Raw genomic sequence first — 17717 nt, forward strand, 5'->3', positions numbered from 1 at the left:
GTTTGGTTTCACAATTTTTCTACTTTTCAAAAGATGAAAATAATAGAAGGCAGACTCATTTCTGTATGATTACAGTAAATTCTTCATAAAACAAAGTTACATCTTTATGAAGTATTCTAGTAAAGAAAAAACTGTCCAGCAACTTTCTCTGGAAGTCAACAACAGTGTAAGATTCAATGATCTACCAGTTCAGTGGGAATGAGTCAAGACTGATATAACTTTCCCTTTTAATATCCTTTGAGGTCCATGTTTGATTCTCAGCTTTATTAGATCAAGATAAATATAAATTAATTTCCTTTGAAACAGACAGTTCCCTTCTTACTCCCCCCCAATACCTTCTCTTCCAGTCCTATATATTGCCACAGCAGTTTCAAAATTATATCTTTTTAAACTAATTTCAGATTTGACAAATACAGAAAAGATGTATTTTCTGGCTGTTATTCTAGATTTTTTATCTTTTCTGAGAAACTTTCAGAAAAAAATGATATTGTCAAAGGCTAGTAGTAAAATTCATTTCTTAAGGTTTCTGACCTAATTAGTTCATGTAATTACTACTTTGTTCTCAAGTTTACTTGAAGAAGTTAAAATTACTGTCAATCTGCAAAATAGTGCCCATAAGTGTTATGTACCTTCAAGGAATCCAAACATTGATTGACAATGTTGGTAGAATTAGATCTTCTGAGAACAGAGATGGTAAGCCATCTAAAAACACAATTACTATTCAACAAATATTTATTAAGCACCTTTTATTAAGGTACTGGGGATAAAAGAAAATAAAACAATCATTACCCTCAAAGTGGTTATGTTTTATTGAGATGATACACAAAAAAGTAAATCAAATTATATACAATTTAATTCAGAATTATTTCAAGAGAGAGTGCAAATTTCTGAGAATAAGGACAGAAACAGGTTAGAGATGGCTTCATGTAGAAGTGGCACCTGAAATACATTGAATGAAACAGGGATTCTTGAAGTTGGAGGTATGAAGATAATACATTGTAACTGTGAAGGACCATTTGTTCAAAGGATTGAATATATGGCATGTAAGGCAAATAGTTGGCTATTCTATTTGACTAGAATAAAGAGCAAAATGTCAAAAAAAAATACTGGAAAGGTTGATAGGATATTAAATGCCAGACTGAGGATTTTGTATTTATGTTAGTATGCTAACTTTGACTTCAAATGTCAAATATTTTATTTATTTATCTTATATTCTACATATCTTTTTAAAAATCTGAATAGAATGTTATCTTAGGAGCAATAGAGAATCATTAGATTTTCTTTAATGGGGAGGAGATATTATCAGAACTATATTATAGGGAGATTATTTTATCAACTGTAGGAGGATGGATTAGAGAGGGAAGAAATTGGAAAAAGAGTCCAGTTAGAGTATTGTATACTGTAATGTAATACACTGTAATATTGGATTAGATATGAGGGAGCCCCAAACCAGGATGGTGACCATATATAGGTAGAGAGAAGAGAATGGATGCAAAGAATGTTGTAAAGGCAAAGTTACTAAAACTTCTAGTCTTGTTTTAGTGATATATAATAGAAAGCACATGGCTCTGGAGTCAGAGAACTTGGGTTCAAGTACCATTTATAAAGTATACTATCTGTATGATGTTGAAAAGTTTTTCAAGGTCCTTGAACTTCAGTTTTCTTGTCTATAAAATGAGGGGGATGCACTAGATGGTTTTTAAGGACCTTTCTGGATCAAGATCTGTGATGCTATACCTATGTAATTCCTAACTCCAGTCTTTTAGTTGTTATGTCTACCTCTAAAGTAAGTTAGGTTTCAGAGATCTGACAGCTTTCATCTATCCATTTCCAGTTTCATAACCAGAGAGCTTTAATCCTGTTAGGGAGCAATGTGACCATTTCCCACAGCCAAAATCAGCTTTCTTGGATGACTAGCCACTATGAATACTCACTCTCCTTTGAAGTTGCTATTTAATTGAAATTTATTTTGCATTAAAGGTTAAAGGTTGTTCATTAATGTTCCTGTATAGTTCTTCATAGTAAGTATTTGTGATATTTGAAAAAATAAAACTAAGGTTTAAAAGGGTGTCTTCATTTCACTTTCTGTAAATGTTTTAAACATTATTTCAAAAGACAGAAGGTAATTTTTAAAAGAGCTACTTATAATTATTTCTTCAAATGTGGTTTTCAAGTTTTCAAGTCCATTAATTTGTCTTTCTTGAATTCTTTTTCACCCATCACTACTGACACAGTTACCAAGATCTAGATAGAAACAGAGGGAGATTGAACAAAAAACAAGCAAACATACAAAAACTCAACATACTTTTCAAGAATTCTAGTAGAATGACAAATATTTTTGTCTTTTTGTCACTAGGGTCTAGGAAAACATGTAGTAAGTACCCAGTATTTTTGAATTGAAAAAAAATTATTTGAATTAACTTAAAATTAATTTAATTCTATTGAATTAAATTCAATTGAGTAAACTTGAAATGAATCGTAGACCACAATCTTTTCCAATACTATTTTATTGCTGGAAGCTTATCAACTAGAAATTAAAATTCTATAAAATAATTCTTCTTCTTCTAAGGTCATTTGGAAAGGCCATTTTCTTTACGTTAGCAAAGAACTTGTGACAAAACAAAAATGATTTTAAAACTCTTCCAAAGTTCCCATCTCTTCAAAGTAAGAGATCTAAAATCTTAAACATCAAATTTATACTCTGAAAACATTTGTAGCATAGTTCTGCTGTAGAATACAATTATGCAATAGGCTTGATTACATAGCTATCATAATTAAGTCCTAAGTAATTTTAAGGAAAAGAAAGTATGCTTAGACGTTAAACCTATCAGCTCATCATGGACATTCTCTCACATTCTTAGATTGTCATAGTAGAGAATATGGAATATTTTAAAAATATTTTAATGATTTCTTTTCATATTTTAAAATAAATAACTTTTCAATAAAATTATCTTCTACTCACAATCTTCATGCATCTTCCTGTGTAACAAGTAACCAGCAAAGCAAATCAATCCCTTGATATACATCCAAATGTATACCTCATGTTTTATCTATTGTACACTATCTCTTTCCTTATAGGTGGGAAACATGTCCACTAAAATCACATTTGGTCACTATATTGACTGAAATTCTTCAATCTTTCATTGTTGTTTTCTTGACATTACTATAATCACAATTCAAATTGTTTTCCTGGTTCTGTTTACTTTGGGTTACGTCAGTTCATGAAAATCTTTAAAGTTTCTCTAAATTCTTATTCACCATGTCTCATGTAATAATAATATTCCATCACATTATTAAACCACAATTTATTATTCCATTCTTCAAAAACTAGGCACTATCAATCTATATATTGTATAGTTACAGATTTAGATACATATATACAAACATATTTATGCATATATTTTGCCTTTAATACTAATGCCTTTCTTCTACAGAATATCTCCAGTTTGTCATACACATATACATACATATAGCATAAACGTGTATATATGTATGTATACACATGTGCTTATATATGTGTATATATATCATATTAGTAAATGTTATTTGCATGTTAAGTACTTAGCACATAGTGAGTACTTAATAAATACTTGTTGCTATGATTAGACATATACTTTGGACATTCCCTTTTGTTTTGTTTTCTTTGGTGAATATATAACAAAAATTATATTACTGAATCAAAGAGTTTATACATCATTTTCCTTTTTTGTCATTCCTATCAGTCTGATGAATATAAGTTTAAACTTTGATTTCTTTAATATGAATTTTTCTTATTGGTGATTTAGAATACTCTTTCATCTGTTTGTTAGGTAGTTTGAATTTTCTTCTTGTGGAGGACAGAGGCAATAGAATTTATAGACTTTTCCCATTTGCAACATCCAGAAAATGCTATTTCTTATTTTGATATTGTTTTGCAACTGATTCTGAAAACAATAAGATGTCTTATGCTACTGAACTTCATTTCAAAAAACCACTTTCTTCTCTGTACACTGAATATCATTCAACAAAACACTGAGAGTCTTTAGATCAAAAGTTGACCTTCACTAGGTCTTCTCTTTCAACAGGATCTTTCCTGTCCAGAAGCAATTTCTTTTTCTCATCCCTCTTCCTAAATAGTAATACTGTCTATATGATAGACAGTACTAACTATACTGTAGACTATACCAATAATAATATTAACTATACATTATAAACACTTTCATATGTACATATGTGTGTTTTTGTGTATATGTGACCCCTGAAAACAATTCCATGAGGTAAAGCAGATGGAGTCATTATTATAGTTGTCCCAGAATAAAAATCAAGTGACTTTTCCAAATATATTCAGTAAATTGCAGGCTGAACTAGGATTTAAACCTCAGCTCTTTTGCTACATAATCAAGTATTATTTCTACCACACTAATTACTCTCTAGTCTTTTTTCTATTCCTTCCTTCCTTCCTTCCTTCCTTCCTTCCTTCCTTCCTTCCTTCCTTCCTTCCTTCCTTCCTTCTTCCTTCCTTCCTTCCTTCCTTCCTTCTTCCTTCCTTCCTTCCTTCTTTCTTTCCTTCTTTCCTTCTTTTTTTTTCCTTCCTTGCTCCCTTTCTTCCTTCTTTCCTTCTTTTTTCTTTCCTTCCTTCTTTCCTTTCTCCCTTCCTTCTTTCCTCCCTCTCTCCTGTACTACCTTCCTTCCTTTCTTCCTTTTTTACTTCCTTCCTCCCTTCTTCTCTCTCTTCCTTCCTTCTTCCCTCCCTTCCTCCTTCCTTTTTCTCTCTTTGGCTTTCTTAACCTTTCTTTCCAATGATTTTTTTCAGTTTTTTAACCTTTCTAATAAGTTTTTTTAAATTATATATTCAGAAAAAAATAATATATTCAGTAGTGATTAAAAATGTTGTTCATTAACACCCATGAGTTAGGTTTTTGGATAGAAATGCCATAATATGGTTAATAAAAACTGACTTCAGTGGTATAGGGGATAGAATACTGGGCCTCCTGAGAACGACTCCTGAGTTCATATCCGGCCTCAAATACTTACTAGCTATATGACTCAGGCAAGCCATTTACCTTGTTTGCCTCAGTTTCCTCATTTGTAAAATGAGCTGGGGAAGGAATGGCAAACTACTGCAATGTCTTTGCCAAGAAAACCCCAAATGAGGCCATGGGGAATAGGAAACAACTGAACAACAATTTTACAGACAAAAGTGCTGAGGTCCTGCAAGGTAAAGAAACTTGTTTGAGGTCACATAACATACAACCATGGACCTGGCTAGTTCACATTTCTTTCTCTGACAATCCAATGAAATGCTTTTGAAAAATATGTTTTGCCTCAGTGATTTTGCTTGTAAAGAGAACATCATGTTCTTGAAATTCCTGATTTCCCTTTGGGATTTTTGTTATTTGACTAAGTTGAGACTTTCAGATGAATGTGTGTGCATACATTTTACCTCCTAATCAAAAATAGTTAATAAATATTTCCTGTCATAGTAGCCTATTGGCTAAAATGAACTTATATAAGGTTTTGATTCTTTTTGTGAGACTAAGCAATGGGCACAGTAGGGGAAAGTGAAGAGCCTGTGAGTTAATCTTAGAAAGGTTGTTTTCTCCAAGTAAACTACAGAAAATGTAATAGGTTCATAGAATCACTTCATTCTATCTTTTTCCTTTTCTTCTGAGAGTAGACCCTCTTTCCTGAACATTATGATTGTATTCAATTCATCCTGCTCAACCTGACTTCTCTCAAGTTTACCTTCTCAGTCAAACCTCAAAGCAGTGTTAAAGCTTATATGCTCTTATAAGTGTTTGTTCCTGCTTCCAAGCCACTGAATCTGGAATTGTTTCAATCAAACAATAATAATATATCAGTTCAAGCAATAACCATACTGCAATAAAATCATTATCACAGACCTACCTGTTACTTATCATCAACCTAACTTAACACTGAGACATAAAAATGTAATATCATTTTTTATTACATGGAACCATATCAGATGTTAATAATTCCAGTCTACATGGAACAAGAAACCTTTTAACAGATAGAGACCTAGCAAAAGAAATACAAATTTTGTGTAAATAGGACAAAATGCATGTCATCTTTCTTTCCCAGTCTGATACCAAAGATGTACCAAGGATGATTTTGATAAGACTACAAAGGATTAAAGGACCAGGGAAAAATAGATTAAAAAAACTGGAAACTAAATAATCTCATCCTAAAGAATGAATGGGTCAATTAGCAAATCATAGACACAATCAATAATTTCATCCACGAGAATGACAATAATGATACAACATACCAAAATTTGTGCGATGCAGCCAAAGTGGTAACTAGGGAAAATTTTATATCTCTAGAGGCTTACTTGCATAAAATAGAGAAAGAAAAGATCAATAAATTGGGTTTGCAACTAAAAAAGCTAGAAAAAAAACAAATTAAAAACCACCATTCAAATACCAAACTTGAAATTCTAAAAATAAAAGAAGAGATAAAGACTGCAAAGGATAGATGTTGACATACTAATACTTAAAAAAAAAATACAAACAGCAATTATTTTATCCCCCTACCTAATCATCAACATATTTTAAATATACAAAGAATAACATCAGTATAACAATTTTTCTCATAACTTTTTTAATATTTAAAAAAAGTATAACTTTCTTTTTGAACCTTATTGAAAGAGATGAGAATGAACTGTTCACAATAACAACCATATTTATAATAGTAAAACAACATAAATAAAAACAGTTAAGTTTACATACCATCTCAGATGAGTACTTGCTATAAGATTTTCACTGGTAGAGAGAATTTTCTTACCAGGAGCTTTAAATCAACACAACTAAATGTGTGGACAAAAACATAAATAAAATCACAGCTTACATTTATTAAGATTTAAGATTTGCAAAGCACTTTCTTCACAAACTAGTAAGTATAAAAATATTATCTCCACTTTACAGATGAAGAAACTGATACTCTGTTAGATTGTGATTGTTCCACAATCTAGTTTAGTGCTATATGGTCAGTCCAAAGAAGGTGCATCATAATATTTTTCATAGTAATATTAAGTGAATAGAATACAACACTCCTTTCCTGTCCCTTCTTTTTTCATTCCCTCCAAACTTTTTTCAGAGTTTACTTTGCTAAGTATATTCCCTGAGAAGATTCCAAATAATTTCAATAGAACCTCATTGAAAAACATAGGAGAGTCTCACAGCAAAGGCTGAAAGTTATAGGATTAATTAGCACACACGAGTTGTATCTTAAACAAAGTTGTCCATTGGGAAATGGGAAGAAGCAAAGAATAGAAAGAAACTACTTTTTGTACAACTGGAATAAATTCACATAATGAAAAAATGTGTGATTTTTAGACCTGCGATATTATTGGTACTAGCCCTCCCAGTGTGGAAACTGCTCCTATCCAAGTGTAACATGTTTAGGGCATTGTCTTGGAGAATTGCCTGAAAAGTTAAGTGATTAGTCACATAGCTAATATGTAGTAGACAGAACTCGAAGCTATATTTTCTCTTCTTTCTCTCTGATCTGTATCTCTCTCACAGGTCTGTGTGAAAATGAGAGGGTTTATAGCAATTCAGAAACTGTGCATGGAGTCAATGACCCTCAATTTATTAGCTCAAAGTCATATGAAACAATTGCATGAGATAAATTGCTCAGTATCAAGGCCAAACTAGCCTTGGAGACAAAGAATTGTTTTTCTCCATCTTGATACTTTTAAGTCCATTCCATCATAAAGAATATATTGCAAGATGTTTGTGATACTCCTTCCCCAAATATTATAGTCTAATTGGGGAGAGAAAACACATTTATTTGAGAGTTGTTGGTTTTCCTTTTTTTGTTTGTGCATGGTTACTAAGTAATGTGTCTAAGTTAAAAAAAAAAAACTTAATAATATAAGAATTCCAATAATATGTGGGAAAACTCCCTAGTGAATAATCAATCAATTGATCCCCCAGTGTATATTAAGTGCAGATACTGAACTAAGGATTGGGAATACAAAGAAGGCAAAAACATTATCTCTGGTCTCAAGAAGCTCCCATTCTAATAGGGGAGATAATCCATAAACCAATATGTTCATATATAGTATATTCAATGTAAATGACAGGTAATCCCAAAAGGAAGGAACTGGATAAGGGTAAAGAAAAGAAGGATGGGAAAATTAGGAAAATGCTTGAAGAAGATGGGATTTGAACTGAGCACTAAAGGCAGGAGGGAGAACATTTGGAGATAGCTGCACTGCATCAGGAGATGGAATGTCATGTCTAAGGAAGAGCAGGAGTGGAGAAGGAAATTTTAAAATTTTATCTTAACAAATGGAAAGGAAGCTGTCCCTATTACTACCCTTAAGGAGCTTTAAGGAAATTGCTTACAGGATATTTCAAAAGTAATCTTGAGTTTTTTTTTTCCTCTTTTGTTTCCGTATAAAACTTAATATCATTGATTATAGGAAAAATGGTTTATTTCCTGTAGACATTACAGTTTATTGTTCCCAATCTTTTGGGGATTGACTCATTGTCAGAGAAATATACATTAAGTGGGATATAATCACCTTGATAGAAGCCATTTTCTTGGACAATTGGGTCAATACCCTAAGTAAAACTAGAAAACATTTAATTTACAATGTGAGTCCAATCTTCTCATAACTTGACTTGTATCTTTAAGAGAATGTGGTTGGCATTCAATCTTAAGATTTTGACCTGTTCTGTAACAGTATTATGTGAATGGAAATGGGATAGTGTTTTTTTTTTTTTTTTGTCATTTTAAAAGAATGAAGGCACAGTACCATTTGGTGAAAAAAAATAAAAATTTGATTTTAAAGAGAACATAATGGGTTGTTGGTTCTATCTTAGTCTTCTTCTATCCTCCCTCTCCTCCTGCCCCAGCCCTATAGTATGCTTCATTTCTCCCCATGGATTGGTTTATACTTTCCTTCTGGATAGATTTTTCCCTTGGAAAATCTTGTTGAGTCTGAGACATCCTGATTCCCAAACTATAGCTTCCATTGTCATTTAAACAAGTTAGAAAATCACATGAGAAATATCAATTTCATTAAGTGTTGATTTTTTTAATCAAAAAATGTCTTATCTATTAAAATTCTCCAATTTAATAGACTGAGCCATTTCCAAACATTAAATCTACCATCAAAGGATGAATATTTGCTCCCAGTGGAGATGTTCAAGAGCATGCAGTACAATTTTTAAAGCCAGTTTTTAAAAAAAGTTCTGAGAATGTTTTTTTCAAGTGACGGCACCATTGGAAAAAGTGTATGCTTCTTCAAAAACTACTTCAAAGTGAATGAGATTTGTTTGATAGCATGCTCCTATAGCAAACTGCCATTTTAAATTTCTTCCCTTCTCTAATTCTTTTTACATGCTGCTTGCTAAATTCATCTTTCTGGTGAGCTAGAGCCAAGGTAGCAGAGTAGTAAGAAGGAATGTGACTGAGCCTCTATACCCATTGTTTCTACCAAATTCAGAAAATGCATTGGACTTTATTCTGATGGGGGAATCCAGAAAAGCAGACAAATCCTAAAACATGATTCAGATGATGTCACTATTTTGCTGAAAAACCTTCAGCAGCTCCCTATTCCTGAAGCTGAAGCTCCATCTTCTCTACTCACATTCAAACTCCCTCTCTGATTTTATCTTATACCACACCCACCATGTACACTTTGAGGACCAATGATATCAGACTACTCATTCTTCTGTGACATACTCCATTCATTAAATTACCTCCATTTTGAATGCCTTGCTTCACTCCATTTCCACCTTTCAAAATGCAAAGCCACCCTCCAGATGCTAATTGAAATTTTATACTTTCCATGAAGCTTTTGTAACACCCTTTCCAACTAATACCTCTCCTTCCTTTGAACTAAAATACTGCTCTGTTCATAGCATTTTTATGAACCTTACTTATCATATTTTGTCTTGCTTTGTTGTTCCTTGGAAGTTTGCTATATATCTCCTTCTGGATTCTAAACTCCTAGAGAGTAGGGACAGGCTCTATCTTCCTCATCTACCTCAGTCCATCCCAGTGTCTTGAATAATGAAAACATTTAGTGTATTATTTGTGCATTGAACAGATAAATGAATGGCTCTTGCATGTTTAAAAAATAGCCAATTTCCTTTATTATATTAGAGGATCTGATTAATTTGTACCATTTTAATTTGACTACTGATCCACTTTGTTTCCCCTAGAAAGTACATATGCAACCCAGGCTCCTTTAGGTCAAGGTCACTTTCTCCAGTAGAATACTAAGTTTAGGTCTGAGGGATCATCAGAATAATTAGATGCTACAAAGCAGAATTTCAGTGCAAGACAATCAAGCATGGGCAGGCCAAGCCAGGACTACTGAGATAGCAGTTGATGTAGGAGTGGAAGGGGAAAGGTTGGGGGTGGAGCACATGGTTTTGGTCTCATTTTTGTGGAAAGCACATGCTATGTTGTTCAAAATTTAAGAGACAATTTTCTTGCCCCATGGTATTTTAAAACAAATTTTCTGATATTTCTGATATATTTGATAAAACAAAAATTCTGATTTAAAACAAATTCTGATACATGAAGGTAATATATGTAGCAAACTGAAATAAAATATATCTTTGAACTGATTTTACAACTTATTAAAGTGTGAATTTCTTAAAGAAACATAAGAAACTGTAAGGCACTAAATTTTTTCCACAGTGCTTCAATGAAAATATATTTAATGATTGTACATGTACAATTTATATCAGATTGCTTGTCATATTGGGGAGAGGAGAAGAGAGGGAAGGAGGTAGGAAAAATATGGAACTAAAATATTATGAAAGTGAATGTTGATAATTATCTTTACATGTAGTTGGAAAAATAGGATAAAATAATAATAAAAAAACTATGTTTTGTTAATGTTTTTGAAATTTTAATTCATTGAATATTCAGTAATTCCCACTGTGTTATCCAATAATGTTTTGGGGAGACGGGGAGGATCTAAGGAACTGAAAGACATAAGTCAGAGAACTAAAAATCTTGTTAGGGATACTAGATGCATGTATATGAAAAAAATTAGAGAACAACATGATAAAATGTCAAATTGCATGGTATAGTTATTACTTGGAATGGGACTTCAGAGAGCTGAGTGCCTGAAAAGAGGATCAGAGGTCATTGTGCTCAGTCTAAAATAGATTTCAGGCTGAGGAGAAAAAAAAAAAAAAGGTCTTAGCTTTGATGGTATCAGTGGCATTCTAACTGCTGTTCAGTCCACAGAGAAAGGGTCTCCACAGACTTACAGAGTTTTTAAAAAAGGAAAGAAGGAAGAAATAAAAAGGTGACTAGGAAAAGGCTCTAAGAACTGTTCGGTTCTGCACACATATATTGTATCTAGGATATACTATAACTTATTTAACATGTATAAGACTGCCTGCCATTTAGCAGAGGGGGTGGAGGGAGGAAGGAAAAAAATCAGAACAGAAGTGAGTACAAGGGATAATGTTGTAAAAAAATTACCCATGCATATGTACTGTCAATAAAAAGTTATAATAAAAAAAAGAAAAAGAAAAGACTTAAATGGGACAAATTTGGCCTTTTGGATTAACTCTAGAGATTGGATGGATCTATGATTTCATTGGTATAGGGAACTTTCAGATTATGAAATACCCTCTACCAATTACAGATGTCTACAAATTATAAATTTAAAGAATCAGTGAGAAGGCTAAGAGGTAAAGAGATTTGCCTAGAGTCACACAATTGTAGAAATTAAAGTCAAGATTTGAATACAAGTTTTCCTGCTTTTCAATCTAAATCTCTACCCTCCAGTCCAAGAGCATTATGTTTTTTTCATATTTATTTATTTTATTTTGAATTTATGGAATAAAAGGAGCATTTCTATAACATAGTATAATAAAAAGATAATTAATTGCACATGAAACTGCAAACCCATTATATATCTTGCTATTCCTTTTAAATATATCATAAAATTATCATGTAATTTTTTTTTCTTTCTTTCCCCCCACTCCACTCTAGAGATAGCATCAATGTTTACTTTTTAGAAAGGAGTTGCCAACAAATTTTTAGAAATATTCTATGTCTGGGAGTTAGAGAAGATAGAATGATTGACAGCTTCTAATGACTGAAAGTAAAAAGACAAACAAGTGATAATAATTGATACCCACTAATTAGTATATTTAGTTAACCATTTGATATGAAATCAACTATTTGAGTTGTTTAAGGAAACTTTAAAAAAGAAGACTTCAAAAAGGCCATTCATTCTTCAGAAGATTCTCTTGAGAGCTCTCAAAATTGGTTTCAGTGAGCATATACTTTAGGTCCACTGGGTGATTTTTTCATTCTAAATATTTGATTCATTCTTTTTATTCTCACTGCCACAATCCAAATATAAACCATTCCCACCTTCCTTTCACATATATTTAATCATGGCACTTCTGCTCAGATAACTTCACATCATTGGCTATCATCTGCCCAAGTCTTAAGTAATTAGCTTGGCCTTCAAGATCATCCAGGATCTGGTACTAGCTGATTATTTATTCTTTTCTCATACTATTATTTAATAATAATAATAATATACTTTACATGTAATATACTTAATAATAATAATAATAATAATAATAAACTATTTCATACTACCCTTGATGTGTTCTTCATCTCTACATTCAAGTCACACTGGACTGCTAGTGATTCCTAAAGAATATTCTTTATTTTCATGCCTCCATATCATTGTCTTACTCTAATCTTTGTTGCTTTTCTGTCCTCCCTTCATATTTTCCCCAAGGGAGGGCACATCTATCTTTTAATATTTAGTTCAAATATCATGAATACTTGTTCATCCCTAAGATGGAAAATTTTTTTTTCTCTTTGGATCTTATATAGCACCTTGAATGTCACTCTAACCTTATTGTCTACCATTTTGTATTATAGTCATTTAAGTTCTTGACATATTCCTTCTCCAACTTCTCTCCCATATGGAACATTAAGCTTCAGGCAGAAAAGTTTTCATGTAGAAGATGCATTTTTTAACTGTTTGGACATGTATACTTATTTTGTATTTAATTTATACTTTAACTTATTTAACATGTATTGGTCAACCTGCCATCTGGGGGAGGTGGTGAGGGTAAGGAGGGGAAAAATTAGAACAAAAGGTTTGGCAATTGTCAATGCTATAAAATTACCCATGCATATAATTTCTAAATACATTTAAAAAAAAAAAAAAGAAGATGCATTTTAGCCCATCAACAAACATTTGTTAATCATGGTTTAGATGTTTAAATGGATAATAGATATAAATGTACCTTGAAAATTATAAAAATATAGTGTGGATACAAGATAGTATTAATGTTTTTATTATAAATTGGGTCAATTTAACTTTAAAGAATGTACACTTATGGGCTTTTAAGTGTGATTTGTTGTGTTGGTATCTTGTAATTTAGGACTTGGAATGTGAAACTGGGTTTATTGCCTAGTTGTAGTTACCATTTCTTCTCAGGAACAATCTCACCACCAAAATCATCCACTGGACTTGAGTCAATTCCTATAAGTTATTGAGTGATTATCTCAAAGCAACAAATTTTTATTGTGGAAATTAATTCTTGACTCAATAAACAGCTTTTTTTCCTTCTCAGTAAGTGTGAATGAACTTAATCCTAAAAGCAACTATATACTAATATTAACAATTTCCTTTTTATTTTTTTTTCTCTTCTTGTCTTCCTCAGAAGCTGTAGAAGAAACCAAACCTATGGAAAGTGCCCAGCAGGAGGAGGAGAAAGGAGATGAGAGCAAGGCGGACCAAGAACATGCCTGAACCTTAAAGAAATGACTCCCCAACTCCCTTCCCTCCCTCCTCCTGACCTATGTCTCTCTCTGCACCCTCTATCTTCCCCTCACTCCCAAGTCCCCCTTCCTATCCTGCTCACACCTGTGGGCCTGTCTTCTCCCCTTGCCCCCCACAACCCTCTTTCTCTCTGTGTGGCAAACATTTAAAAAAAAAAAAAGCAGGAAAGATCCCAAGTCAAACAGTGTGGCTTAAACATTTCTTTGTTTCTTGGTGTTGTTATGGCGAGTTTTTTGGTAATGATGATCCAATCATTTGGGAAAATTCTTGCACTGTATCCAAGTTTTTTGATCTGGTGCGTGTGGCCCTCTGGGAGTCCACACTCCCTCTCTCTCTGTTCCAAGTGTGTGTGCAATGTTCCGTTCATCTGAGGAGTTCAAACTATTGAGTGAATTCAAAAACGTTTTTCTTTTCTCCTTTTCAATGTGATGGAATGAACTAAAAAGGAAAAAAATTAAAACCCAGTTTGTTTAAAAAAAAAATAAAGCAAATGTGCCAATTAGCGTAACTTGCGGCTCCAAGGCTCCTTTTTCAATCTGAATATTAATAAATGATGAGAGTAATCATAATACATGACTTTGTGTTTCTGTATCATCTTCTCTTTGACTCCAGCTTGGTTTGCCTTGTGTACTGATAACCTATGTTTCTTCCTATTACTGACCGTGTTCTTGGTGTAGTTACATCAATGTAACACCATTGAGCTGGGAAAACTAAGAATTGGAAAATAGCAACAACAAGCATTGTCAATTAACAGGGATTTGTTAAGTATTTACTGTGTTCCAAGCACTGTACTAAGCACTGAGTATACAAAGAAAAACAAAAAATATGGTCCAGGCCCTTAAGGATCTAATATTTTAGTAGAATAGATAATATACAAATATATACCAAAGAGATCGATAAAAAATATATGGAAGGCAATGTTTTTTGTTTTGGTAAGAACAAAAATAACACCACAACAATTACTGACATTTATGAAAAGTTTTTACATGCTTTATCTTTTTTGAGCTTCACAATAGCTGTGTGAGATAATCTTGTTCTCATTCTCACAGGGATGAAGTCATAATTCAACTTTACTTTTTGATTTTTTAAAGGAATTTATTTTGAACCAACTACCAATTGACTTTGTCCAATCCTCATTTAATTTAATTGACATGCTTACAGGACACCCCTAGTCAGGATAGTCATCAAAATCTTTATCAATTATGGCCATCAGTCTTGCCAAAAATTGATGGGAGAAAGAAATATAGCACATTGAAAGCATCTTTTACTAGACTAGGTCACATTTCTCTTGAGTCCAAATCTTTGAAACATTTTTGATTTGAAATTAAATAGTTCAAACTAAGACAAAGCAAAAAGTTCATTGTCCCCAACTATTTGTATGACAATTAAAAATCCTCTCTCCAAAAAACCACTAGGCAACTTAATCAAATCTATCATACATCTATTAGTATGTTCTACTTTGTGTTCTCTGAGATCACATGCCCATTCCACCTCTGCATATATAAACACAAAACTCCCATCTCCTTATATCACAATATAGTGTTTCTCCCCTGCTGCTAGAAAGAAAGAAACTTAATTAAAATAAATACTTCAAAAACAGTGGGTATTTTGTAAACTTCATATTGCTAGAAAACAGGAATCTCTTCACATGAGCAGACAGTACTTGGGATGAGGATGAAGGCTAGCTGAACATCCCTGAATCTCAGTTTCCTCAACTATAAAATGAGCTCATATTAAATGGAATCTAATGTCCCTTTCAGGTCTCAATGTATGAGCTTATTAGCTGTAGGTACTTGATCAATCATTCCTTTAATAACAGTAAAGCCACTTCTTTGGCTTGGTCCTTATCAATTAAATTGGTTTTCTATAAGAAAACCCAAAAAACCATAAAAGAGCAGCCAAATGACATTAATCTCCATTAAAGTTCTACTCTATTACCTTATCTGCAAAGATTGAACCAGCAGGGTAACACCTTTCGTAGAGTATACCAATCTAGAAAGATTTTGGAATAAATTATAGATCTACTGTCCAAGAATCAGTCATATGAAGGCTGGGTAGGCTCCTTTCTTTGGTCACGTAGGGATGCATTTCTTTTCTGCCACAGCAATTTCTAAAGACTGTCAACAAAGATGGATTATAATGTGCATTGGTAAAGCAAATTCTCACAACAAAGAAATCACAAAATCCTTGAAGTGTGGAAATAAAGATATTAAAAGTATGTGGATTTTTGCTTAATCTTGAGCCAACAATGCAATTCTGTATGTTAATCAGAAAGTCCTTTGGGGTTACATGGATTACTTGACTAAGATTTCATCAGATTTCAGAAAGAGTAATGGGAGGCAGCCCTATTTTAGTGAATTAAAAGCTGGCTCAAGAATCAGGAACATCTGAGTTCAAACCTTAGCTTTGTAACCCTATGCAAGTTACTCAACTTCTCGGTCAAGTCAACAAGAATTTATTTAGTGCCTGTTATATGCTACGTATTGTGACAAGTTCTGGGGATATAAAGAAATTAAAAAAAAAACATAGTACTTGCTTTCAAGGCTTTCACAGTCCAGCATAACTGTGCATTGTATGCTGGGATAATGGCATACAAATAATTATCTACAAATAAAATTTATGCAGGATATTTTGAAAACGATTTCACAAGGAAGGTGCTAACATAAAGGAGAATAAGGAAAGTCTTCTTGAAGAAAGTGATATTTTTGTTGATACTTGAAGGAAGTTATCATCATAAGCAAAAAGCAGAGATTAGGAGGGAGAGAATTCCAGGCCTTTGGAACATCCAGAGTAAATGCACAGATTCAAGGAGGTTAAGGGATCCAGTGTCACAGGATCCCAGAGTACTTGGGAAGAAGTAAAGTATAAGAAGACTGGAACAGTTGTCATTAGGGACCAAATTGGAAAAAGTTTTAAAAACCAAGCAGATATAATATTGACATTTTTAAAATTTGCTTTTTTATGTTAAACATGGTAGAAATACATGTTAAATCCAATATATTCATACATATTTATACAATTATCTTGCTGCACATGAAAACAAATCAAATAGGAAAAAAATGAGAAAGAAAAATAAAATGCAAGCAAACAACAACAAAAAGAGTGAAAATGCTATGTTGTGAACCCCACCCAATTCCCACAGACCCTCTCTGTGGGTGAAGATTGCTCTCTTCAACACAAAATCACTGGAACTGGTCTGAATTATCTCATTGTTAAAAAGAATTGATCCCTCAGAATTGATCACCATATAGTCTTGTTGCCATGTATAATCTTCTGGTTTTGCTCCTTTCACTCAGCATCAGTTCACATAAGTTTCTTCAGGCCTATCTGAAATCATTTTGCTGATCGTTTCTTATACAACAATAATATTCCATAACATTCATATCACATTGACTCTTAGAGGTAAAAGGAAGGTACTGAATTTTTTTAATTAAGGAAAGGGGAATAATAGAAACAGACCTGTGCTTTAGGCAGAATATTTTGACAGATAATTGAAGAATAGATTGTCCTAGAAAATACTGGTATACACTTACATTAGTAGATAGAGTTCCCTCATCTGGGAGTTCCTCAAACCAAAGATATTACAAGTCTACTCTCTATCTGAAGAAATAGTGATCCACAGCCAGTGACTTTTGTTCAGACAGCAGAGATTGCCAACATTTAGATAGACAATTTATATAAAGTGTGACACATGGATAAAACTTTTATTTTGTCCTAGCATAGATTTATTCTCTCTAATTTTATTCTTTCATGAATCCATAATAATAGCTAGAAACAATGGTTTGTTATAATTGGAATCTTGGTTATAAGAACAGCTCTGCTAAACTTAAATCTCATTCACTTGTAAATGAAGATATCACCCTCCAGATGTCATTGGTTCTCAAGGATGAACAACAAGAAGAAGCACTGCATCCTGGGT

The 17717-nt window shown here is 32.8% G+C and overlaps 1 protein-coding gene across 1 annotated transcript in view; it reads left to right on the forward strand.

Annotated features, from left to right (window-relative positions):
- Window positions 1-14367, forward strand: part of GAP43 (growth associated protein 43) — a 129141-nt gene extending 114774 nt beyond the window's left edge. The window contains exon 3 of the mRNA XM_051985323.1: window positions 13680-14367. Within this exon, the coding sequence (XP_051841283.1) occupies window positions 13680-13768 (89 nt within the window). The 3' untranslated portion in view covers window positions 13769-14367. The remainder of the gene's footprint in view (window positions 1-13679) is intronic.
- The last annotated feature ends 3350 nt before the right edge of the window (window positions 14368-17717 follow it).

This window comes from Antechinus flavipes, chromosome 3, assembly GCF_016432865.1.
Source record: "Antechinus flavipes isolate AdamAnt ecotype Samford, QLD, Australia chromosome 3, AdamAnt_v2, whole genome shotgun sequence".
Classification (NCBI taxonomy): domain Eukaryota; kingdom Metazoa; phylum Chordata; class Mammalia; order Dasyuromorphia; family Dasyuridae; genus Antechinus; species Antechinus flavipes.